Source organism: Triplophysa rosa, linkage group LG21 (genome assembly GCF_024868665.1).
Source record: "Triplophysa rosa linkage group LG21, Trosa_1v2, whole genome shotgun sequence".
Lineage (NCBI taxonomy): Eukaryota > Metazoa > Chordata > Actinopteri > Cypriniformes > Nemacheilidae > Triplophysa > Triplophysa rosa.
In genome coordinates, this window is record NC_079910.1 from 20,113,452 (window position 1) to 20,141,443 (window position 27,992).

General features: G+C 41.0%; 1 protein-coding gene across 2 annotated transcripts; it reads left to right on the forward strand.

Annotated features, from left to right (window-relative positions):
* The first annotated feature begins 14,536 nt into the window (after positions 1–14,536).
* Positions 14,537–17,940, forward strand: kcnk15 (potassium channel, subfamily K, member 15). 2 transcript variants are annotated; one of them, XM_057320009.1, is made up of 3 exons: positions 14,537–15,218; positions 15,914–16,015; positions 16,136–17,940. In XM_057320009.1, the coding sequence occupies exons 1-3, from the start codon at positions 14,936–14,938 to the stop codon at positions 16,831–16,833; spliced, it is 1,083 nt and encodes a 360-aa protein (XP_057175992.1). In that variant the 5' UTR covers positions 14,537–14,935; the 3' UTR covers positions 16,834–17,940. The 2 variants fall into 2 exon arrangements, with proteins under 2 accessions (XP_057175992.1, XP_057175991.1); XM_057320008.1 differs by having other exon boundaries at positions 15,914–17,911.
* The last annotated feature ends 10,052 nt before the right edge of the window (positions 17,941–27,992 follow it).

Below are 27,992 nucleotides of genomic sequence, written 5' to 3' on the forward strand. Positions count from 1 at the left end.
AAATAAAATTTCAATTATATGAATTACATTTGTCAGTTCGGTTCGTGTACCTTCAGATAATTCATTTATTCGTTTTTGTTTTCAAAACAGAAAAACGAATAAACCGTTCATTTTTTGCATATTCCACAGTATACGAGACAAATTTTTGGTTTGTTTTCCTCAATATTTCTTTAAGTGCATCAAATTAATATACAACAAAACCAAAACGAAACAAGTATTTTTATAACATAGCGCATTTTAGTCCACCGGAGGTTCAGCTGCACAGCCTCTGGCGACAAGTGGTGGTAGCACAAGACCACTCTCTTTAATTATACATATGTTTTCAGTGGTGTGTGCCACTACATCCGTAAACAACCATACAGACACATAGGTAGACATTCCTGGGCAATGTAGAAGTATACAGTTAATGAAATAATGTGTGTGTGTGTGTGTGTGTGTGTGTGTGTGTGTGTGTGTGTGTGTGTGTGTGTGTGTGTGTGTGTGTGTGTGTGTGTGTGTGTGTGTGTGTGTGTGTGTGTGGTGTGTGTGTGTGTGTGTGTGTGTGTGTGTGTGTGTGGTGTGTGTGGTGTGTGTGTGTGTGTGTTGTGTTGTGGTGTGTGCAAAGCTGACAGCAAGGGAGGTTTAACATTAGCCCCATTTAAATTCATAGTGAGAGCAGCTCGTTTTGCACTTCTGATACAATTTTGCACCTTTGTTTGCACTAAAAATGTGAAAGTTGTAAATTTAAGTTCATGAAAATGTTAAACATAAAAGACTAAATATTTCTATACAACTCTACATGCATGATAACTGTTTACAAAAATTAACTGAGTTAATCAAAACCTGTCCTTATTATTGCATATTACATTACAGGCTAGCTGAGTTTGATAAAAAGTTAAAACTACTAAGAGATTGTACAAATAAGCAAAGTGAGTGTCTAAAATAAAGGTTTATCGTTAGGTATGAGAATTACAAGAATCACCAGAGACTGCTCCCACTCTGGTCACGGTCTGTTTGAACTGTAACTGGCGTTACAGATCAGCCAAAACACACACTACCAGATTTAGAGACAGTTACGGCCAGAGGGCATTTTTGTCGTATTATATTACAAATATTTATTTATGTCTTGTGTTTTGTGTTAGAGGTGCTCTTAAGAATTTCGTTGTTTGCTTTGCCTGCAATGACAATAAAAGCTATTCATTCATTCATATTCAGGTATGCGAATGTAAAAGTTAACCGGTCATAGTGACCCATGATAAAAGAAGAAGTAGTGAAGAAATAGTTTATATACAGTCTGCTTGATCAACATATAATGTCTCATATTACTACACACCACTCACTACATTTTATTAAAAATAAAAAAACTATAGAATCCTACCCAAAACACAGTAGAAAATGTAATGGATTTATTAGTTATAATTTGAATTTAGTTATGGTTTTAATGCATAAAAACCCAAAGGTTCATAATGGTATTTACAAGAAAACCATTACATTTTCTATTGTGTTTTGGGCGGAGTTATATATATTGCTATAGAATGTAACGTGCAATGAAAAGTACAGGTTTTTGATTAACAGCTTATTTTTATAAACATTTATAAGCATCATGTATGTAGATCTACATATAGTATAAAATATAAAAGACAAAACACTTCTACATACAACAGTTGTACGTAGAAGTGTTTTGTCTTTTATGTTAACATTTTTACGAACAGTGCAAACAGAGTGCAATTTTTTAACACATTAAAGTGCAAAACGCGCCTCTCTCACTATACATTTTAACGGGGGCTATGGTAACCTCCCCCGCTGTCAGATACATCGCTGCCACGAGCACTGACGCATGCGCGTGCGCGTCCATATAGGTGCATTCTTTATTTCATTAACTGTTTACTTCTACATTGCACAGAAATGTCTACCTATGTGTCTGTATGGTTGTTTGCGGATTTAGTGGCACACACCACTGAAAACATATGTATAATTAAAGAGAGTGGTCTTGTGCTACCACCACTTGTCGCCGGAGGTGTACTTCCGGTGAACTAAAATGCGCTATGTTAAGAAAAATACTTGGTTTCGTTTTGGTTTTGTTGTATATTAATTTGATGCACTTAAAGAAATATTGAGGAAAACAAACCAAAAATTTGTCTCGTATACGGTGGAATATGTAAAAAATTAACGGTTAAGGGCCTGATCAGACAGAACGCGTCTTTTGCTGTGAGACGCGCCTCTTTTGAATTGTTTTCAGTTGGCAGGAAGCGTTTTTATGGCAAGCCGATGGTTATGGCAAGCCGATGGTGTCACAATTACGCCATAGATTAAACGCGTTTATATCCGAAACAGTATTTGCACCGTAAAATACGGCGTTTGGAATCGCGACGCCGTATTTTGCACACAAAAAAACGCGCGAAAAGTCGTTCATAACGCCATATTTAATGGCGTTCTAAGGCACTTGAAAAGTGCCGCCTTTTGCGCCGCTGTCTTGCCATATGACGGCGTAAAAAATGCCATTTTGGTTGCACAGAGCACGCGTTATTTACGGCGTTTTGTCTGTTGTATAATGAGCCCCTCCCGCTGATTTCCGCAGCCAGTAAATTTGAACTGTTCTCACTGAATCACTGATGAACTGAGCCAGAGCAGAGCAATTTACCACTGATCATTTTAAAGGATTTTATTATGTGCCCAGTGTTACCTTTGCTAACATTAAACAAATCATTGCTTGCTTTCCGAAGAAGTGACTTCTTCTCTTTGGAAATGTAAAGTTACACAACGTGGTCAGCAATTGTATAAAGGCCAAACAATCCCATTGTAATGTATCCTGCTTATTACATATAGTGTGTATTGCCTACGTGAAAAGCAAAAAAGCAATTGGTTGAAATATTGTATTAGCTAATTTCCAACACCAGAAATCATTCCTGGTATAAGCGAGGTCAGCCAGAGTAAAAAGTAAACTGCATTCCCTTTAAGCAGAGGCTGTGGACTGTGAGTGGTAGTCTGCTAGTTAGCGTGATTGACTCGCAATCGCTGACAGCATCAAACGCCGGTTCGAGGACTGCTCGAACCACCAGCCATTTTTTACGTTGTTGGTCTTGTTCTGTTTATCTGTATCGCTGGGTAGTTTTTAGATTTATATTTCAGTACTTAATGCATGGTCAGTATGAAAAGAAAGTCTGGAATGAGAGATCTTTTTATAAACTGTATCTGCACTTGATTTTGCTGCTGAACTCACACATCAGTGGACTTTCACACTATAAACAGGACGAACGAACAGTAATAGATTTTACATTTACGCATTTAGCAGACACTTTTGTCCAAAGCGACTTACAGGGGCCTTTTAGTCTATGCATGTCTTTTATCAGTAGCCCATGTGATTTTAGTTTCCATATTACAAAAATTGATTGACTATAAGGAGACGCAATAATGTTGCGCAATGATTGTAATGTAACAAGCATGAACTTATTAACTAAAATATAACACAGCCCAAGTCAATGCCAAATGCCTTGACATTTACCTCCGTGAAGAGACTGACGCTATCGTGTGTGGAACTGCAAAGAAACTTACAATAAACAGCCACGTTTCCTTTTGAAATGGAAAAAAATATTATTCAGCACATAGAAATAAGTGCGGGATTCAGGCCCGGCAACCCACTCATGCAGCCTAGCCTGGCGAGAACATGGCAAAATGAGTAGGGATGCGGGCATGCTACTTACAAGCTACAGGCAAAACAATTTAAAAAAGTTGGTTTGCACAAAGATGGTGGTTAAGCCTACTGATCCCATTGTTCTGCATAGTAGGCCTAATTAAACATAATTAGGCTGCGCCTCAGACCTCTCTCTCTCTTTCTTTCCGTGTCTTCTTGTGCTTGAAGGGACAAATACATAGAACTATGTCAAAATACCCAACTTGACGAGAATCCTGGAAAACAGTCAGTCGTCATTTTTATATTTAACACAGTGAAGAATATGCATTCTGTCATCTGAAAATATTATTTTGCATTTTGATTATTGCATTTGATTATATCTGTATCTGAACACCATTAAGCCTAAAAACTCAACTCTCAACTCAGCTTTATTTATATAGCGCTTTTTACAATTTTCATTGTTACAAAGCAGCTGTACATAAGACATATTGACTATAAGCAAAACAATTAAAGTTGTACCTGTAAAAACAATAAAAAGGTGAAAACACAGAAGACAGCCATACCCACATACAAAACACTGCACACACACAATATGCACACGTACTAACACACATAGATATAGACACACACACATGGATGCGCACGCACACACACACGTACACAGACAAGTACGCGCACACACACAGACACGCACGCACACAAACACGCACAGTGAGAGCACACATTTAAGATAAAGGAGAGAGAAGCACAGGTCAAATATAACAGACTATAAATTCCTATATGCAATATTAATTAAGTAAAACTTTAAAATTCTAAAGCAGCCCCCCCGGCCAGGCAAATAGTGCAAAAAACAGTATGCAAACGGTGGCGAGGAACCCAAAACTCTAATCGAGAAAAAAACCTAAGGAGAACCCAGTCCCAACCAGGGGATTCCAGTTCCCCTCTGGCAAAAGCTGCTGACTCTGCACAAGCTCCACAGAGCTTGCACAACAAGGCTAAATAAAAATAAATAAACTTACTAATAACGTAAATGACAGTTTTAAGATTATCATTAATAATCTAATAGCATTTGAAATTTTGTGGTGAAGACATGTCAAGAGACCGCGTCCTTCTTTATCCAGCTCTATCATCTCAGCTCTTGTCAGGTCGCCGCTTCCCATTCTCCGCTCTACCATCAGGTCTGGCCATGAACTGCATCCTGCTCGCTGTGGTAACCTTGGAACAATGAGACAAGACTAGCTGAGAGTAGAGTACTGTTCTGCACTCTTTGATGTAACAAGTACATCAGTTGTGTTTTTGGTTCCGGTTGATCTAACTAATGCAGCCTAAACCCTCAGAGGATTTATATTATGGAAGTCTAGTGTATGCAAGATTAAAAAGATGCGTCTTTAGTCTAGATTTAAACTGACAGAGTGTGTCTGCCTCCCGGACAGTGCAGGGAAGACTATTCCAAAGTTTAGGTGCTAGATAGGAAAAGGATCTACCACCTGCACTTAATTTTGAAATTCTAGGTATTACCAACTTACATGACACCTGAAAGCGTAATGCACATTAAGGACTGTAATACAAGAGGAGTTCATTCAAGTACTGAGGAGCTAAACCATGTAGGGCTTTATAGGTAATAAGCAAGATTTTAAAGTTAACGCAATGCTTTATAGGTAACCAGTGCAAGGTTGACAGAACCGGGCTAATATGTTCATACTTTTTTGTACGTGTAAGAACTCGAGCTGCCGCGTTTTGGACCAGTTGGAGTTTTTGTAATAAGCCTGCAGGGCAACCACCTAACAGTGCATTACAGTAATCTAGTCTTGATGTCATGAATGCATGAATTAACTTCTCTGCATCGGACATTGACAGCATATGACGTAGTTTAGATATATTCTTAAAATGGAAAAATGCAATTTTACAGGTGTTGGCGACGTGGCTCTCAAATGACAGATTACTATCGAATAGAACACCAAGATTCTTTGCTGACGACGAGGGTTTTATGGAACATCCATCAATAGTTAAGCAGTATTCTTGGTTGTTACTTATAGCAGTTTTAGGTCCAATAAGTAACACTTCTGTTTTGTCCGAGATCAGTAATAAAAAGTTGTTACTCATCCAGTTTTTTATATCGACTATGCATTACATTATTCCATGGAACTGCTGTATTTCCTGAGGCTTCGAGGAAATATAAAGTTGAGTATCATCAGCATAACAGTGAAAGCTAACTCCATGTCGCTTTATTATATCTGCTAGAGGTACTGTAGCATGTATAATGCAAAGAGCAGAGGCCCTAAGACTGAGCCCTGTGGTACACTGTACTGGACTTGCGATTTGCGTCACACCTCATTGTTTATTGCTACAAATTGAAAAACAACTTTAAACCATTTAAAAGCTATTCCTTTAATGCCGACGTAATTTTCGAGTCTATGTAAGAGTGTGCTGTGGTCAATGGTATCGAATGCAGCACTAAGGTCTAGCAGCACCAATAACGAGATACAACCTTGGTCAGACGCCAATAGCAGATCATTTGTAACTGTGACATGCTCTAAATCCAGACTGGAATTCTTCATTGATGTCATTCCTTTGAAGCATAATTGAGTTGAAACTACTTTTTCCAGAACTTTAGATAGGAAAGGTAGATTCGATATAGGCCTGTAGTTCCCTAGTTCTCTAGGGTCGAGTTGGGTTTTTTTGACAAGGGGCCTTATAACAGCCACCTTATATGCTTGAGGCACATGTCCTAATGTGAGAGATGAGTTAATAATACCAAGAAGAGGATCTATAATTTCTGGGAGCATCTCTTTCAGTAGATTTGTAGGTATAGGGTCTAGAATGCATGTTGTTGATTTAGATGATCTAATGATTTTAGACAACTCATCGTGATCTACGGTATAAAATAATTGCATTTTCTCCTTAAGGGCGCTGTAGTTAGTTTGTTCAGCGGGTTTCACTTCTGATTGCATTGTTATAATTTTTTCTCTAATATCTTGGATTTTATATGTGAAGTAGTGCATAAATTCATCACTGTTATGCTGATATACAGGATCAGAAGTCACTGACGATTTATTTTTTGTTAATTTAGCCACTGTGTTAAATAAAAAGGCGGATCTTGACGTTTTTAGGGCTTTCCTGTATTTTCGAATACTATCCTTCCATGCTGCACGAAATACCTCTAATTTAGTTTTCTTAAAGTTGCGCTCCATTTTTCAGGCCGCTTTCTTTAGAGCCTGAATGTGTTCATTATACCACGGTGTGGGACTGCCATTTTTAATCTTCTTTAAACGTAGAGGAGCAACTGTGTCTAGCGTTTCCGAGAAGGTGGAATTAAAATTTTCCAGTGGTAGTATCAAGATCTTCAACGTTATTTCTCATGCTAGCGATTTGAGACAATTTGGGCAGATTATCGAGAAACGCATCTTTGGTAGATGAAGTTATTGTTCTACCATATTTGTAACAAGTAGTTTTATTTGCAGCCGTAGGCCAGTGAAGCAAACATAATAACAGATAATGATCCGAAATGTCTTCACTCTGCTGAAGGATTTTAACGTCGTCCACATTTATACCGTAAAACAGTATTAAATCTAAAGTATGATTACGAAGGTGAGTGGGTCCTGACACATGTTGTCTAACGCCCATGGAGTTAAGAGTATCTTTGAAAGCCATTCCTAAGGCATCTGTATCGTTATCTACATGGATGTTAAAGTCACCAATGACAAGGACTAGTTCTGATAAGAACCCACCAAATTCTTTAATAAAATATGTGTGGTGCCCTGGAGGCCTATATACAATAGCTAGAATAAATTTAAAAAATATTTTATCCTTAGTATTAGGTGTTGAAACATGAAGTACCATGACTTCAAAAGAATTGTATTTAGAGTTAGACTTCTGGGAAATGCTTAAAGAGTTATTGCAAAGCGCTGCGACACCTCCCCCTCATGCCTTTTAGACGAGGCTCATGTTTATAATAATAATCTTGGGGGACAGATTCATTTAAAGCAATATAATCATCTGGTTTTAGCCATGTTTCTGTCAAACAGAGCATGTCTATTTTATGATCTGTTATCATATCGTTAACAAAAAGTGCTTTATTAGAGAGAGATCTAATATTTAGCAGTACCAGTCGTAACAGTTGATTATCTGTATTTTGTTCATGTTTAGTTTGTTTAACGTTTATTAAATTACTTTCAAGAGGTTTACGCATTATTTTATGTTAGCTAATCCGGGGGACAGACACAGTCTCTATTTTGTGATGTTTGGGAGAACGGATTAATACATGTTGTACATTTTGTGTATTCTGCGACTTGAGACGGCAAGCAGACAGTTGGTTAAGCCATACTGTCTGCTCCCTGACCTGGGCCCCAGCGAGTCAAGCTTTAGCATTAGCATTATTAAGACCAGAGGTGGGTAGAGTAGCCAAAATCTTTACTCAAGTAAAAGTCACTATTTTAAAAATTACTTGAGTAAAAGAAAAAAATTATGCAATGAAAAAACTACTCAAGTAGCTAGTTACTTAGTTACTTTGTATCTGATTATATAGGCCTACTACATAAAATTAATATTAATGCCAATATTTTAATATTACATTTTAATCAATATTTTTAATTATCATAAACAGATATCTTTGCAATATACTAGAGAGACTAAAGAATAGACAAACACAGAAGAGACAAGCATTTCTGTAAATTTCATCTAGTCCTGATGTCAATGTAGTTTACACAATTTATTTAGAATAATAGACCATGTCAAACTAAAGCATTAACTAAACTCAGAGCATTTCCTAAGATGACCTAGAACATCTGCAGTGCTCTCTTAAATGAAATACACATTTTTGAACAAAGCTCGTGTTTTCTCGTGTTGTGTCACGTGTGTGTTGTGAAACGCTCTTACTTGTAAACAAACAGTAAACAGTGAACCACACGCCCAACAACAAGTTTTCTTCCTTCTGTTCTTCAAATGTATATTTCTGCAAGCCCACGTCTCTGTGTCTGACAGGTAACGCGCATGTTGCTGTGTCAGACGAACAAGGTCGCGCGGGTGCGCGCATATGGCGGGCATTTATCATTGCTGGCAAACAATATGACACATTTGCAGTTTTGATTGTATAGATATAGATTCATATCCACTTCATTCAACGCTCTTTGTGTTCTGCGTGTTCTTAAGTTTCGCGCTATGAGGAGTGAGTAATCCTGCTTCAGATGATTCAGATCGTGCTGCGAACTGAACAAATCATTTGAACTGATTCATTAGCCTATTCAAATGGTTTTGCCCATTGTTCAATTAATGCTTTCAAAAGAATCGACTCGGGAATGCCCGTAAAAAGAGACGACAACCTCGAAATAAACAACGCGTTTTAAAAAGCATATTTTAAAATGAAGGAACGTCACGCAATGTAAGTTTTGTAACGAAGTAAAAGTACAGATTTTCTATTAGAAATTTACTCAAGTAAGAGTAGAAGTACATACTTTTAATTTTACTTAAAAAGTACATATTTTCAAAAATGTTACTCAAGTAAATGTAACGAAGTAAATGTAGTGCGTTACTACCCACCTCTGATTAAGACTTTTTGCCATATTTCTAGACAGGATGGAAGCCCCAGCCCAGGAGGAATAGAATAGAATAGAATAGAATAGAATGAGCTTTATTGGCCAAGTATGTTTCCACATACGAGGAATTTGTTATAGTGACAGAAGCTCCACAGTGCAGAAAGACAGCAACAGGACAGAACACAGATGATAAAAAATAATAATAATATACAATAATATAGAAATAGGCAATGTACAAAACAGCAAAAACACAATATACAATACAGACAATTACATATGTACAGGTCTGATATGTGCAAATTTGGTGAATAAATAATGTAAAATAGAGTTGTGTGTTCCGCGTTTAATGTCAAGTGTTCATAAGATGTATTGCCTGAGGGAAGAAACTGTTCCTATGTCTGGTCATTCTGGTGCTCAGTGCTCTGTAGTGTCGACCAGACGGTAACAGTTCAAAAAGGGAGTGGGCTGGGTGTGAGGGGTCTAGAGTGATTTTATCAGCCCTTTTGCTCATTCTGGATGAGTACAATTCTTGGAGAGTGGGGATGGTTGTACCAATGATACGCTCAGCAGTCCGGACTACCCTCCGTAGTCTTCTGAGATCAGATTTGGTAGCTGAGCTGAACCAGACAGTTATAGAAGTGCAGAGGATGGATTCGATGATGGCAGAGTAGAACTGTTTCAGCAACTCCTGTGGCAGGTTGAACTTCCTCAGCTGGCGAAGGATGGAGACCATCTCGTTTCAACAGGTCAGGTCTGCCCTCAAAACTCTTCCAGTTATTTATAAAAACTATATCATTCTGCAGGCACCACTCAGACAACCAGCCATTTAGTGATGATAATCTGCTATAAATCTAATCACCACGATAAGCAGTGATGGGGCCAGAGAATATTACAGTGTCTGACATCGTGCTTGCGAGCTCACACACCTCTTTAATATTATCTTTTGTGATCTCCGATTGACGGAGTCGAACATCATTTGTGCTGACATAAATAACAATCTTACTGAATTTATGATTAGCCTTAGCCAACACATTTCAATTTGACTTGATGTCAGGCTCTCTGGCTCCCAGTAACCCACTTTCAGCAGGGTTCTCAGTCGGTGCGTCACTGAGTGGAGCAAACCTGTTCGAGACTGTAATCGGAACGGTTGAGTGATGTTTTGTACTGCGACTATATATATATATAGATAGATATATTTTTCTGGGCAGCCAATCTTTGCCAGAACCAGCCAGAGGGCCTGACGGTTCACTGAATCAAAGGCTTTGCTGAGGTCTATGAAGGCCATGTATAGTGGTAGATTTTGTTCCCGGCATTTTTCTTGAAGTTGGCGAGCAATGAATATCATATCTACAGTGCCTCTGTTTGGGCGAAAACCACTCTGAGACTCTGGAAGGATGCTTTCTGACAGGGGAGTGAGTCTGTTGGCCAAAACCCGAGCCAGGGCTTTCCCTGTGGTGGACAGGAGAGAAATGCCACGGTAATTCCCGCAGTCTGCCTTGTCTCCTTTCTTAAAGATGGAGACAACCAGGGCATCCTTAAATTGTGCAGGGATTTTCTCTTGTTCCCATAATTTATAAAGCAGGGCGTGGATGTGTTAAAGGAGATCAGGGCCGCCTTCCTTTAGGACTTCTGCTGGAATGCCATCCGGACCAGCAGCCTTGTTGTTCTTCATCTTCCTAATAGCATCCTGCACCTCTTTCAGGCTGGGTGGTTCTCCCATGCTCTCATTTATAGGCTGTTGAGAGAGTTTTTCGAGGGCCTCCATCTCAGGAGTGGTGTCCCTGTTCAGAAGATCCCCATAATGCGCTTTCCACGTGTTTGCTATTGCAAATAACGAGGGATACAAGGGACAAAGACGAGACCTGGAGAGAGCATGTGGAAGGCCAAGTGGGCCAAAATGCTTCTCTCCACATTAAACAGGGGATCCTGCCGTGATTCTGCCACAAGATCAAGACAGACATGATAAGATGAGGCAGAATCATGACAGAACCCCTGCCTTAAGGAGCGATATCCTGACGCTCCTCAAGGTGACAAACAGGACAAGACAGACTGTGACAATGAAATAAACAAACAAAACATTGAATACAAAATCAGGGGTAAACAAGAGAACAAGATCATGGGGTTAGGGTGACTTAATAAAAATAACAAACAAGGGGGGGAACCACAACGTCCATGGGGGGAAGTCCAAAAGGGGTGGGGCTGGGTGGGGGAGTCACAGTCCGGAGGGACGCTCGAGAGCGTGGATTCCCGGGGGACTTGGTAGGGGCAGACTTGGCTGCCGGCCGGACACGGCTAGAGGCCGGGCGGACTGCCGGCTGAGTCGCCGGACTGGACACTGGCTGAGTTGCCGGCTGGAAGGCCGGATGAGTCACCGGACTGGACACCGGCTGCACCCGACTGGACACCGGCTGCACCGGACTTGACATCGGACTGGATGCTGGACTGGACACCGGCTGCACCGGACTTGACACCGGCTGCACCGGACTTGACACCGGCTGCACCGGACTGGACACCAGCTGCACCGGACTTGACATCGGACTGGACGCTGGACTGGACACCGGCTGGGATGCCGGCTGGATCACTAGCTGGGACGCCGGCTGCACCACCGGCTGGGATGCCGGCTGCACCGGACTGGACACCAGCTGCACCGAACTGGACACCGGCTGCACCGGACTGGACACCGGCTGCACCGGACTGGACACCGGCTGCACCGGACTTGATGGCGGCTGCACCGGACTGGACACTCCTCTGCGATGCCTCTCCCCCTTTTTCCGGACTGGATGCTGGACTGGACACCGGCTGCACTGGACTTGACACCGGCTGCACCGGACTTGACATTGGACTGGACGCTGGACTGGACACCGGCTGGGATGCCGGCTGGATCACCAGCTGGGACGCCGGCTGCACCACCGGCTGGGACGCCGGCTGCACCGGACTGGACACCGGCTGCACCGAACTGGACACCGGCTGCACCGGACTGGACACCGGCTGCACCGAACTGGACACCGGCTGCACCGGACTTGACGGCGGCTGCACCGGACTGGACACTCCTCTGCGATGCCTCTCCCCCTTTTTCCGGACCACCGGGCCCGTGGCTGACTTGGTCGGAACCGTGGAGGACGGAGGGAGTTCCGCGTCAGAGGAGTCCGCAGACGTCATCCCCGAATCTCTCCTCCCCCGCTTGCCACGGGCGCCACCAGGAGTACCAGGGGATGTGGAGCTCAAGCCAGAGGGTACTGAGTCCCCCCGTGTGACGGCAGCCAGGACGAGGTCTCCCGGTACAACCAATCGCAGGGCGGGAGTTCCGACTGGGACCTCGCTCCCGGGATCGTCCCGGTTGACCACGTACCTGACCATATCCGCAAAACCTAGGGGTCCCAGCAACCTCTTCTCTGACGGCGAGTGAGGCATCAGTCGAAAATCACCTTTAACTCTGCCTCACTAAACTCGGTCTCCTCTGCCACCACAGAGAATGCCCTGGTGAACTCCCGGTTCCCGTAATTCCCCTGACGTAACCCAAACAGCAAGTGGGCTTGGCTAGATCGCAGGAACGACGCTGCATTGTCCATTTTGGCTGACTGCTTGGTTCTGTGTGGCTCGGTTATTATGTCAAGAAACGCTCGGGAGAACCCAACTGCAGTGTTTAGGGGTAAACAAAAAGGTATTTATTATTCAAGAAACACAAAACAAAGACCCACGATGGGGTATAACAGGACAAGCAGAGTAAAGACAAGACGTAGACTAACTATCAATAAACTAAAAATAAACAACACTTGAACATAAATTAGACTGCACACTCACTAGACTGGACCAGATCCTTGACAACAGGAACAGGAACACGAGCACGAGTATATGGAACAGGTTAACAGGTAAGCATACTCTAGGTACATACACAGCACACACAGGGTGCTATACAAAGTAATACAAACACAATAACCGACCCCAGGACAATGGAACATGAGGACTATTTAAAGGGAAGGAAATCAAGAAGGGACAGGTGCAGGGCATGAACTAATTAACAATCAATAACGAGGGATACAAGGGACAAAGACAAGACCTGGAGAGAGCATGTGGAAGGCCAAGTGGGCCAAAATGCTACTCTCCACATTAAACAGGGGATCCTGCCGTGATTCTGCCACAAGATCAAGACAGACATGACAAGATGAGGCAAAATCATGACAGCTCTTGCCTGGTCTTGTGTGTTTTTAGTGTTAGTCCTGTCTACGTTTTATGTAGTTTAGTTAGTTACCCTGTTCTCCTGTTTTGTCCCCCTCATGGGAGGTTTTGGTTTGTGTTTTGTAGTAAAGTCTTTTTGTTTCCCGTCCATCGCTGTCTGCACCTGGGTCCTCATTGCAAACCATGACACGGGACTGTCATGATCCTGTCACTCCAAAACAACCACAAGAAGAGCAGGATCATGACAATTTGTTCCCAGCCTTTAAACTTACTCACTCCCCAGAGGATGAATGAAAAGAGGGGTAAACTGCATGATAAATGACTGGTGGCCTAATTACGTTAAATGTAATTGATTTAGTCAGAGCTGCTATAAATCACAAAGAGATCTGATAACATAATTATCTCTGTGCACAACATGAAAAGCCTGACTGACTGGTCAATAGCTGCAATTTATTAAGGATAAAGCAGCTGTGATTTCTAGCTATTGTTTGTTAGAACTTGTGCAGTACCAATAGCTAATTGTTATTTTTGTTGCATATCAGTATACTTTTACTTCATCACTTTGGAATTAATAAGGTTCTATCTTGCAAAACATTTACTGAAGCAATTTTTTTAAAACTTATAATTGGTTTTAAAATTTGTAATAATGTGTTGACATGTATAAAAAGTTACATTTAATGCTTTCTGTCACTTCATGTCCATAATTTCAATATTTTTGTCTTGTTCAAGTTAAGCATAAAAGCCAGTGCTGAATATTTTGTATAGTGCAGATGTTTATTTTATTAATCAATATCATAAAATATAATTTATTGTTACTACTGTAAATCTATATTAAATTAAAGAGATCTCCAATGCTTTCAAAATCTTTCTGAAATAGTTTTTTATATATTAACATATTTTAATGACAGTATACTAAAAAAATAAAAATCATTTATTTTATTTATCAAAATAAACAAAAAATAGTACAAACTTTGCTAAAGTGATTGTTTTGAACAAGTACTTAAACATGATTAAAACCATTATTATTTTATCTAAAGTATCAATGCTGTGTGCCTTTTACCCCATGCTGGTGAGCTTTTTACCCCGTATGTGGGGTAAAAGGCTCCCACTTGCCACCTCATACACTTATACGATTTTTGAACAAAATTAACCACTTATGAAGTTCAGCACCTCAGACAGCGACGCCTAACGCCTGGGATTTTGGTCACATAGCCTACAGTAACGTGAGCTACACTCAAATAGCGCATGATGATTACTTGTGACTGACAGTGCGTTCAAGGACTTCAGGAGATTTTTATTGGTCGCTAGATGCGAAAGGTATTTTTATCTAAACCTCCTATTTGAGCCTTACTGGAAGAATCTCCGTTGGTTTGATTTCTCAGAAACGAAGCATACCAAATCTGTAATAGTACAGCAAAACAAATATGTGACGCACATGTAAGGCTGAAAGAAAGAAAGAAAACAATCCACCAAGAAAACGACGGGCTTGCTCTTTCTCGGATACGTACCTGACTTAACACTGGGTTTCTTTCTTCTTCCATGTAATAGGTACGTACATAACACTGAGCGTTAAATACAGATGCATTGAAATGTACAACCTGTTTGAGGTCCTGTAAAAATGAAGAAACAGAACGTGCGGACACTTTCTCTTATCCTTTGCATGTTCTCTTACCTGCTGGTCGGCGCCGCGGTTTTTGACGCTTTGGAGTCCGAGACTGAGAGCGCAAGAAGGCGCATCTTAGAGCAGAAACGCGGCGACATGAAAAGAAAGTATCGCTTTTCCGAAGATGACTATCGGGAGATCGAGCGAGTTGTGCTGCAGGCTGAACCTCATCGCGCAGGCAGACAATGGAAATTCGCTGGATCTTTTTACTTTGCCATAACAGTCATCACAACGATTGGTGAGTTTCAGTGTTTTGGCCTTCTGACTACCCCAAAAGCGGTAGAAATCAGACGTTCGTAACTATTGCATGTCTCATCCTTGACGTGAAAGATTTGAATGTACGATTTTTTTTGTATTATGTACATATTGTAACAAATTAATCAGACACAAATTAAAACTTCTGTCATCATTTATTCACCCTCATGTCATTGCAAATCTCTTTCTTCTGTGGAACACATTTTTGGTTACCAGTGTTGTTTGGTTACCAACATTCTTCAATATTCTGTTCTGCAGAAGTAAATCATACAGGTTTGTAATAACATGAGGGTGAGTAAATGATGTAAGAATTATTAATTTGTGCAGACTATCCCTTTAAGTACTCAACCAAAAATGTACTCAGCCAAACTAAAACATAGGAGGCTATACTATGCAAATATTGCATACTGTGCAAGCATGCACAAATCCTATTTATGATGGCATGATAGTTGCAAAAAAAAAAAGAGCAATAACTTCGCAACCACATAGGGCATCTTGGGTACTGCCTAGCAGTGCCTCTGTTCTTTAACAATATAACCAATATTAGTTCTCCAAACGCATTAAGTTTTTACAATATTAACTCTTAAATTTTTACTTTAAATGTTTTTGTAAATTTCATTCACTAGTTTTTGTAGTAAGACTAATCAAAAGAACTTGATTGACTTGGCAATCATGCAGGTTATGGACATGCGGCACCTGGTACAGACTCTGGTAAGGTCTTCTGCATGTTCTACGCCGCCTTAGGAATCCCGCTCACACTGGTGATGTTCCAGAGTCTAGGTGAGAGGATGAATACCTTTGTCCGCTACCTGCTCAGCCGTGTCAAGAGATGCCTAGGCTTTCGTCACACTGAAGTTTCCATGGAGAACATGGTTTTGGTGGGTTTCTTGTCTTGCATAGGAACTCTATGTGTTGGTGCTGCAGCGTTCTCACACTTTGAGGGCTGGACATTCTTCCACGCATACTACTACTGTTTCATCACTCTTACCACCATTGGGTTCGGGGATCTTGTGGCTCTTCAAAAGAAGGAGGACCTTCAAGAAAAGACACCTTATGTGGTATTTAGTTTCATGTACATCCTTGTCGGGTTGACAGTCATTGGAGCTTTCCTCAACTTGGTGGTGTTAAGGTTTCTCACAATGAACAATGAGGATGAGAAGCGGGATGCCCAGGAGCGGGCCTCGTTAAAGAGGGGTCACAACCTCACAGCCATGAACGCTGGGCATAACAGGCACAGCCATAGCAATCTCTTTATGTCCATGGAGGAGGGCACCAGCTGCACAAATCTCATCTTGTCCCCAGCAGACGAGCATGGTCTGACACTACCTTTGAGCCCAAATCAATGTCAATCCCAGTCACAACTGTATTTGCTGTGTTCTTATGTTTGCTGCTGCTTGGGCCACTGTGACAGCACTGTCGCATCTCAACAAAAGTGTCTTGATTGCCAAATGAATTCTGTTTACTACAACTCTGTTTCATACAGGATGAAAGGTGGCTCCTCAACCAGGGACAATACAGGCCTTTCCTCTCCGTGTAGTACACTTTCTCTCGGGCAGTGCTTCAAAGAGCTGTCACGCTTACGGAGGAAGTCAGTTTAACACCTGTGTATTTCAGGTGTTTGTTTTAAGTACACATTACAGATTTTGTAGCATTAATGAGTAAAGGCAATGTACAAAAGTTCATATTTCTTCAAACAATGTAACACTTTAAATCCAGCTTTGAAATATGTTACAAAGACTGGAGATACATTAGGGAATAATACATCACTAAGATTGTCATTCACGTCGGCACAAATGATGTTCGACTCCGTCAATCGGAGATCACAAAAGATAACATTAAAGAGGTGTGTGAGCTCGCAAGCATGATGTCAGACACTGTAATATTCTCTGGCCCCCTCACTGCTTATCGTGGTGATGAGATTTATAGCAGATTATCATCACTAAATGGCTGGTTGTCTGAGTGGTGCCTGCAGAATGATATAGTTTTTATAAATAACTGGAAGAGTTTTGAGGGCAGACCTGACCTGTTGAAACGAGATGGTCTCCATCCCTCCTGGGCTGGGACTTCCATCCTGTCTAGAAATATGGCAAAAAGTCTTAATGCTAATGCTAAAACTTGACTCGCTGGGGCCCAGGTCAGGGAGCAGACAGTATGGCTTAACCAACTGTCTGCTTGCCGTCTCACGTCGCAGAATACACAAAATGTACAACATGTAGTAATCCGTTCTCCCAAACATCACAAAATAGAGACTGTGTCTGTCCCCCGGATTAGCAAACATAAAATAATGCGTAAACCTCTTGAAAGTAATTTAATAAACGTTAAACAAACTAAACATGAACAAAATACAGATAATCAACTGTTACGACTCGGATTGCTAAATATTAGATCTCTCTCTAATAAAGCACTTTTTGTTAACGATATGATAACAGATCATAAAATAGACATGCTCTGTTTGACAGAAACATGGCTAAAACCAGATGATTATATTGCTTTAAATGAATCTGTCCCCCAAGATTATTATTATAAACACGAGCCTCGTCTAAAAGGCAGAGGGGGAGGTGTCGCAGCACTTTACAATAACTCTCTTAGCATTTCCCAGAAGTCGAACTCTAAATATAATTCTTTTGAAGTCATGGTTCTTCATGTTTCAACACCTAATACTAAAGATAAAACACTTTTTAAATTGATTCTAGCTATTGTATATAGGCCTCCAGGGCACCACACAGATTTTATTAAAGAATTTGGTGGGTTCTTATCAGAACTAGTACTGGCCGCAGATAGACTCCTTGTCGTTGGTGACTTTAACATCCACGTAGATAACGTTACAGATGCCTTAGGAATGGCTTTCAAAGACACTCTTAACTCCATGGGCATTAGTCAACATGTGTCAGGACCCACTCACCTTCGTAATCATACTTTAGATTTAATACTGTCTTACGGTATAAATGTGGACGACGTTAAAATCCTTCAGCAGAGTGAAGACATTTCGGATCATTATCTGGTATTATGTTTGCTTCACTGGCCTACGGCTGCAAATAAAACTCATTGTTACAAATATGGTAGAACAATAACTTCAACTACCAAAGATGCGTTTCTCGATAATCTGCCCGAATTGTCTCAAATCATGAGAAATAACGTTGAAGATCTTGACATTACCACTGAAAATTTTAATTCCACCTTCTCGGTAACGCTAGACAAAGTTGCTCCACTACGTTTAAAGAAGATTAAAAATGGCAGCCCCACACCGTGGTATAATGAACACACTCAGGCTCTAAAGAAAGCGGCCCGAAAAATGGAGCGCAACTTTAAGAAAACTAAATTAGAGGTATTTCGTACAGCATGGAAGGATAGTATTCGAAAATACAGGAAAGCCCTAATAACTTCTAGATCCGCCTACTTTTCATCACTAATAGAAGAAAACCAGCACAACCCTAGGTTTTTATTTAACACGGTGGCTAAATTAACAAAAAATAAATCGTCAGTGACTTCTGATCCTGTATATCAGCATAGCAGTGATGAATTTATGAACTACTTCACATATAAAATCCAAGATATTAGAGAAAAAATTATAACAATGCAATCAGAAGTGAAACCCGCTGAACAAACTAACTACAGCGCCCTTAAGGAGAAAATGCAATTATTTTATACCGTAGATCAAGATGAGCTGTCTAAAATTATTAGATCATCTAAATCAACAACATGCATACTAGACCCTATACCTACAAATCTACTGAAAGAGATGCTCCCAGAAATTATAGATCCTCTTCTTGGTATTATTAACTCATCTCTGACATTAGGACATGTGCCTAAAGCATATAAGGTGGCTGTTATAAGGCCCCTTGTCAAAAAACCCCAACTCGACCCTAGAGAACTAAGGAACTACAGGCCTATATCGAATCTACCTTTCATATCTAAAGTTCTGGAAAAAGTAGTTTCAACTCAATTATGCTCCTTCCTCCAAAGGAATGACATCAATGAAGAATTCCAGTCTGGATTTAGAGCATGTCACAGTACAGAGACTGCTTTGATCAGAGTTACAAATGATCTGCTATTGGCGTCTGACCGAGGTTGTATCTCGTTATTGGTGCTGCTAGACCTTAGTGCTGCATTCGATACCATTGACCACAGCACACTCCTACATAGACTCGAAAATTATGTCGGCATTAAGGGAATAGCTTTGAAATGGTTTAAATCTTATTTATCCGACCGTTTTCAATTTGTAGCAATAAACAATGAGGTGTCACGCAAATCGCAAGTCCAGTACGGTGTACCACAGGGCTCAGTCTTAGGGCCTCTGCTCTTCGCATTATACATGCTACCTCTAGGAGATATAATAAAGCGACACGGAGTTAGCTTTCACTGTTATGCTGATGATACTCAACTTTATATTTCCTCGAAGCCTCATGAAACACAGCAGTTCCATCGAATAATGGAATGCATAGTCGATATAAAAAACTGGATGAGTAACAACTTTTTATTACTGAACTCGGACAAAACGGAAGTGTTACTTATTGGACCGAAAACTGCTATAAGTAACAACCAAGAATACTGTTTAACTATTGACGGATGTTCCATAAAACCCTCGTCGTCAGCAAAGAATCTTGGCGTTCTATTCGATAGTAATCTGTCATTTGAGAGCCACGTCGCCAACACCTGTAAAATTGCGTTTTTCCATTTTAAGAATATATCTAAACTACGTCATATGCTGTCAATCTCAGATGCAGAGAAGTTAATTCATGCATTCATGACATCAAGACTAGATTACTGTAATGCACTGTTAGGTGGTTGCCCTGCAGGCTTATTACAAAAACTCCAATTGGTCCAAAACGCGGCAGCTCGAGTTCTTACACGTACAAAAAAGTATGAACATATTAGCCCGGTTCTGTCAACCTTGCACTGGTTACCTATAAAGCATCGCGTTAACTTTAAAATCTTGCTTATTACCTATAAAGCCTTACATGGTTTAGCTCCTCAGTACTTGAATGAACTCCTTTTGTATTACAGTCCTTCACGTGCATTACGCTCTCAGGCGTCCTGTCAGTTGGTAATACCTAGAATTTCAAAATCAAGTGCAGGTGGTAGATCCTTTTCCTATCTAGCGCCTAAACTTTGGAATAGTCTTCCCTGCACTGTCCGGGAGGCAGACACACTCTGTCAGTTTAAATCTAGACTAAAGACGCATCTTTTTAATCTTGCATACACTACTCTTCCATAATATAAATCTTCAGAGGGTTTAGGCTGCATTAGTTAGATCAACCGGAACCAAAAACACAACTGATGTACTTGTTGCATCAAAGAGTACAGAACAGTACTCTACTCTCAGCCAGTCTTGTCTCATTGTTCCAAGGTTACCACAGCGAGCAGGATGCAGTTCATGGCCTGACCTGATGGTAGAGCGGAGAATGGGAAGTGGGGACCTGACAAGAGCTGAGATGATAGAGCTGGATAAAGAAGGACGCGGTCTCTTGACATGTCTTCACCACAAAATTTCAAATGCTATTAGATTATTAATGATAATCTTAAACTATAATTTATTTTATTATTAAGTTTATTTATTTTATTTAGCCTTGTTGTGCAAGCTCTCTGGAGCTTGTGCAGAGGCAGCAGCTTTTGCCAGAGGGGAACTGGAATCCCCTGGTTGGGCCTGGGTTCTCCTGAGGTTTTTTTTCTCGATTAGAGTTTTGGGTTCCTCGCCACCGTTTGCATACTGTTTTTGCACTATCTGCCTGGCCGGGGGGGCTGCTTTAGAATTTTAAAGTTTTACTTAATTAATATTGCATATAGGAATTTATAGTCTGTTATATTTGACCTGTGCTTCTCTCTCCTTTATCCTAAATGTGTGCTCTCACTGAGCGTGTGTGTGTGTGCGTACTTGTCTGTGTACGTACGTGTGTGTGTGTTGTGTGTGTGTGCGTGCGCATGTGTGTGTGTGTGTGTGTCTCTATGTCTGTGTGTGTTAGTACGTGTGCATATTGTGTGTGTGGAGTGTTTTGTATGTGGGTATGTCTGTCTTCTGTGTTTTCAACCTTTTCTTGTTTCTGCAGGTACAACTTTAATTATTTTGCTTATAGTCAATATGTCTCATGTACAGCTGCTTTGTAACAATGAAAACTGTAAAAGCGCTATATAAATAAAGTTGAGTTGAGTTGAGTTGAGTTAATACTGATCTCATTTTACAGTTGGATTTCTACACTGATTACACATACAATGTGGTTAGTTCTTTATCTGTTACAATCATAGGCAAAAACGCAAACTGACAAAACTAATACAACTCAAACAACAAAACAAACAAACAAACATTTGTGTATTCATTCACATTGCAGCGTGAAAAAAGTAACCCTTGAATTTAGTATTCTAGAATATGTATTCTTCTGTTTCATGTACTGTAGTGGCAAAGAGTATAGAATAACAAGAGGCGAAAATCTGGTGCTTTTTGGGAAACAGCCACTAAGTGGCGCTTCAGTAGCCGGCAACCATTTTGGGGTGAAAATAGCAGCCGGACAATGCCGCACACACACATACAGTAGCCTACAGAATAGCGCAATAGAAATATTCTCAATTTAAATCATCAGTAAATTTTACAACACCTACAGTAAATGATGTATTGTCTTATATATGTTTTATGTTATCAGTTCTGGAATCCAACCATTTAGACTATTTTATTGAGCTATTTTAATTTTATGCAACTTTACACATTTACTATGACTATTATTAGTTAGGCTAATATTACTCCACTAGGTCTGAATTTAATATTGTACGTTTTAGTTCCCTGGAACACACTTCAAACATGATGATCTTATAGAACCATGCTGAAAAAATAATACATTAATGGATTTAATGGTATTAAGGTTAAAGGGGTCATATGGCACGAATACGTGTTTTTCTGTGTCTTTGGTGTGTTATAATTTGCCCATGCGTGTATCAGACATGTAAAATTGCAAAAATTAAAGTGTTGGAACAAAAGATGCATTCTATCTAAAAGCGAATGCTCACCCAGACCTGCCTGAAACGCCTTGTGTAACCACACCCCCACTAATCTACGTCAGTTGGTGGTATGATTTGACTAAGACCGCCCAAATGTATACGCAAGTAAGGTACCTGTCAGTACAATTGCTTTGGAACCTGATGTTCCAAATATGGTAAGAGGCGTTACATTTCCGTCACACACTTGCAGTATGCGATCAATCACTATGCACTGGTTAACTGGCCAATCATAGCACACCTCGCTTTTCAGAGCGATGAGCTTTATAAAAATCTGTGCGTTTCAGAGAGGCGGGGCAAAGAGGAGATACAAACATGCACTGTATGTGGAAAATACAGCATTTTTTAACCTTAAATCGTGTATACACATTTCATTACATCTAAAAAAACAATAATATTCATTTTAGCCGTGTCATATGACCCCTTTAAATCCAAAAACACACCTACAAAAAGGAATTTTATAATGGTTTTAATGGAAAGGGCAAATGGTTCATAATGGTAACCATTAGAATTTCTGTGATGGTTTCTATTGTTTTCTAGCAAGGATGCAAAAGGACACAATTTATTCAGTCATTTATCAGCCACGAAGCCATTTATTGTTCAACAATGCCAATTTTTCTGAAGCATGTCCTTAATTTGTTGGTATTATTAAAGTGTTTATAATGCTAATATTTGATAACTCGCATGGTTTCTAGAGCGCAAAGGTTTTGTCATTGTGTATTTTCATCATTCAGGTTGGATTTTTTCTGAGATAACACATTTCCCTGAGTAAGATCTTTCTTTTAATCACTGACTACATTTGTTGTTAAATAGTTGAGGAATGTCACTGAATTGTGACATTGTGTATGGAATAACAAATGGTACCCTGCCTGGTTTTCATTTAGAGCTCGAGTTGTTGTTGATGTTATTTATATGAGCAGAGTGTAGTTCTGTTGAGGATCTTTTGATAGAAATGCAATATAATATATATAACTATGTGTTCAGATGTGTATAAAAACCTTACATAATGAAGCTATTTCTACCTTCATACAGGTCCCCTTGCATGGAATGCTGTTGACATGCTGTTTCCAAGGTAGCCCTAAACAGACAAACTGCTCTACAGAACATGTTTTGTAACTACTTTATCTAATTCGGGAAAGAAGCGAAAACGTGACAACATCTTAATCCTCAATCAGCCTCCGTAGTGCTTTGAAAGGGAGGGGTGGAGTGAACGGTTGGTTGCAATTCGCAATCTCACTGCCAGATGCCGCTAAAAATTACATACAGCACCTTTAACAACATAAACAACAATTATATTTAATAGTGTTAAGTGTGCATCGACCTGTTTACACTGTAACACAGAGAGGACAGATCCTATATAAGAAAACACTCAAAAAGGGTATAGACAGTGGTTAACTCCGAGCTCAGGATTAGGTGTGGGTAAGGTGCCTATAATAAGCCACAAAATGCGTTTCATATATGCAAATGGTAATTTCTGTGTTTACATTGCATTCCAAATACGAACATAAACTCGCGCTATAAATAGGCCTACGCCTCGCAGCTTGCTTCAGCTACGAGGTGAATTTTTGCAGCGCAGGATCAAATTTTCGTATAAGAGACAGTAGCGGTCGGTTGCTCTGGTGTACTTTAGACGGGTGCTGGTACGTCTTTGGACAGGAGCCCACTCCCGACATCATTCTAAGAAGAGAGACAGTTTTTTGGAGGGGAGATGGTCATCAGGACATTTTTTGCATGGATGTTAAATAGTTCGGTTAAAAAAGTGAATTCATTTGGCAGTAGCTATTACTCTGTATTCAGACCAGGGGTGCCTAACACGTCCTGAAAAGTATAGCTGCTGGCTCTTTGATCGTCCCCTGGTGGCTGGCTGCAGTACAGGTCATAAACCCTGCCCTCTCCATGTAAACAAATGGGACAGGAGCCACACTATAAAATCCAATTACACTTCAAATAATTTTTTTCCAAGGATGTTTTCTAGTATATTAGTCAGTTTTTATCATGTTGGTGTTCATTTTTTGAATAAGTTTGGTTTTAATTAGTTATAAGATGTTATAAAAAGTTTTGTGGTAACATGATTTCTTCATTTACGCTTGTGTCACCAGGGAATATGGGCAGGACCTTGATACCGCACTGCACTTCGCGCTCACTACTGCGCAGACTCTGACTCCACGATTCCTTCTGCGCATGCCCAGACTCCATCTGAAGTTTTTGCATAACATGTCAGTGCCCATCGTCAGACGTTTTATGATCAATTCGTTACAATGTAAGGAAGCGGTGTCACGCTATCCATCTTTTATACAGTCTATGATTCAGACCACCAGTGACTGTGTTGCCAGTCTCTCGCTAAGAGGTCGTTAGAAGGCGTTCCTAGCTTTGGTTGTCCTAGAAACATTTATAAACAAACCTGTAGTTGCAGACGAGATACGGATGATGTGAGCTCCGCAGCTGTACTCCTATTGGTAGTCTCTCCCGAAAGTCACTCATCATTTGCATAAAGTTGAGCAAATCTTTACACATTACACAGTGACATTTTGTCTACTGTATTGCCATTAATATGTGATAATAATTTTGTATATTGACAAAACGAATAAAAATAACTAATACGTTTTTTGAATAGCCCACATTTTATATCTGTTATGGAGACATTTAAATGTGAGATCATAAATGTGAGATCTGGAAACAGAATTTTCTGCGGGAGTGGGTGCGGAATAAAACTAAGCGGGTGCGGGATGAGGTTGCTAATGTAATAGCGATGCAGTGTTGCCAGATTGGAAATGTGCAACTGTCGTACCAGAAGCTCAAAACTATCGTATTTGGAAGAAAATTATCGTACACTAGTCAAACGCACAAAATATAGCCATTTATCTAGACATAAGGTTGAAACAGGTCTTACCCAGATAGCAAACATATTTGGGCCACATGTGAAAATCATCTGTCACATCTGGCCTAGCTATGGCATGGCTGAACATATATGGGCCAAATATTGTCCATATTCGTTTTGCCATAACTTTAAAAATGGCGGGAATGTTCAATTGGTTCACATCTTGTTTTGGGGTATATGGCCCAGATAACAACGAAAACATGAGAACGTCTTGGTTACGGATGTAACCTCAGTTCCCTGATGGGGGGAATGAGACGTTGTGTCGAGCCGACAGATGGGGTTCGCTCTTGAGAACCTATCAACTTCTGACTAGTTTAGAAAAGGCCAATGAAATTGGTGAATGAAATTTGCATGCCGGACTCCGCCTCCGGATATCCGGGTATAAAAGGGAGACGGCGTGCTGCATTCATTCACCTTTTGGTGTGAGGAGCCTGAGCATCCCTCAACCAGCGTTGTGGCAAGAAGGACACAATGTCTCGTTCCCTCCATCAGGGAACTGAGGTTACATCTGTAACCAAGACGTTCCCTTTCTGTCGGTCTCTCGACGTTGTGTCGAGCCGACAGATGGGTTCCTATGGAAAACGCCACAGCGCTGTGCCGCGTCACAATCTCTAGCAGAGCGACGCTGACTGGCCTGGGCGAGTCAGACATGAGCGCTAGCGTGAAATTGTAACCGTCCAGTGGAGAGGTAGGGGGTCCCAGAACTTTTGAAGAAAAGGTGGGAAGCCCCTGCCACCGGCCGTCACGGGTGGAGGCCTTGATTCTCTAACAGCGAGAAGCCGCCCTGCACCGTCAGGGCCACTGGGTAAGCATTATTCCCCCTGGGGGGAACACGCTACAGAGACCACTACCTACCATAGGGAGGAATTAGTGGAGACACCACATGGTCTCACCATCAGGGGAGAACTAATGGGAAAATGTGTGGACTGAAGGAGTTAACCGCAAGGTGGAAGTCCACCTAGGGAGGTCATGGGTTGCCGAGGTGGGAACCATTCATGAGGATACATCAGACGGAACCGCCCATGGGGGGAGGGTTACCACGTCTGGAGCACTAGGTCCGGTTAGAGCTATGTGGTAGATAACTCAACTGTTCCCCGGCCTAAGGGGGCAGGGCTGCTCTGCCCAGCCTGCCCCCAAGAAGGTGCTTAGTAATGGATGGAAATGCCTGTTCTTTACCCAGTGGGGAAAGAAGGGAGGCATAAATAGCCACTGATCCCCGTAGAGGAAGGGGGAAGGGCTTTCGCAGGCGTACGCCCTACCGGCTGCCGGTCCTACATGTTGCCCTGCAGGACGCGGGCTGACACCGGTTCCATGTGTAGGTCATAGAACCTTGCGAAGGTGTTGGGCATAGCCCAACCCGCAGCTCTGCAGATGTCTGCCAGAGAGGTTCCCTGAGCCAGTGCCCATGAGGAGGCTACACCCTGTGTGCCCTCCCTCCTGTAGGGTATGGTCAGATCAAAGTTTACCATCTGTGATCGTAAAACACAGTAACCTCTCAGCAGGACTACGACCAGGCACCAACAAGTCTCGCCAAATGTCCTATTCTCAACACCTTCATCACTGACCAGGACAGATTCGGATACTCTCCCCTAGACTTCAAAGGAGGTTCTTGGGGGAGGACAGGACTGTTCACCAAAGTGAGAAAAGCCATGTGGCCCCCAGGGACTGAGAGCCTCAAATTCTTCCAAAAGAATGTCTCTTTCCTTAGCCACAAAAGACTGGTTTAAAGTGTATACACATGAATCTCCACATTGTATGCTTGTCTCCATGTTATTCTCCTTCACCTATAACCTCAAAGGCATATGTGCTTAGTGGTATTCTGTGTATATTTACATTCTTGTCCAAACTACAGGTCAATGTAATTGTAACCCCTTCATGTTTCATATCTACGTGTTTCCCTTTTCATGTCTTAGAATATGGTGTATAGCACAGAAATGTATTTTATACCATACTCATTTTAATCTATTCTAAGTCTATTCCTGCTCCAAACTCCCAGGCGACCATAAATGCAAATGAGTTAGTGTGCCGGACAAAGAAACATGTTTTCGCGCCCAAAACTATCTCATCACATTGGATCGCCCACCTTGGAGGGGCGTGACGCCCTCTGTGTTAAAACATCTGAACACGCAGGAAAGCTTGCTCTTTTGTGTATGTTCGTTCGCTTGTGTGCGTTCGCGCTCGTGCGCGTTCGCTCGCTCGTCTTCTTTCAACCTCTCGAGACCTGCCTCTCATCAGAGACAGTTTCTAACAGCAGTTTGCTTCAGCTAAATCAACGGACTCACGGCTTGCTCTGAACACATCAGGACCCTTTGATATGCGCTCCAGCACGTGTCCCGAGAAACAAAGAAGCCAATGCAAGTATCTGAACTATTGCTAACCAGTTGCGTATAAGCTTTGCCCCTTTTAAATAAGGAGATTTGTCCTTGATGGTTCGTGCAGATGTGAATAGCTGATTTAATACTGCCATTTTCTTTGCTTTATCTATTTCTTTCATTCTCTACTGTTTTACGTTTTTATGTTTGTTTGTTAATGTTTGGTTTGTGTTAGCTAGTTGACTTTAGTTTCCCCGTAGTGTAGATAAATAAACCGCATGTGTATCCACGCTCGAATTGTTTCTGTGTTTATTTATCACATATCAACGTCACTTAAACTGCTTGATTTCGTTAAGATTTCTGAAGTGGTACTGTACTACAGTAAGAATATTGTTTTTCCAGGTCAGGGGCGTAATATTTCTTAGAGTTGATATACGATCTGCTGATCACTCGGTGGACGAGTGTATTTAGTTCGTCGCTGTTATTAGCTCTGCTGCATCAGGTAAAGTGTATAAAATAATTAATGGTTAATCACCATTAATTATTTGTAGGTTACTGTGTTTAAACTCATAGTTTCCCCGAAATA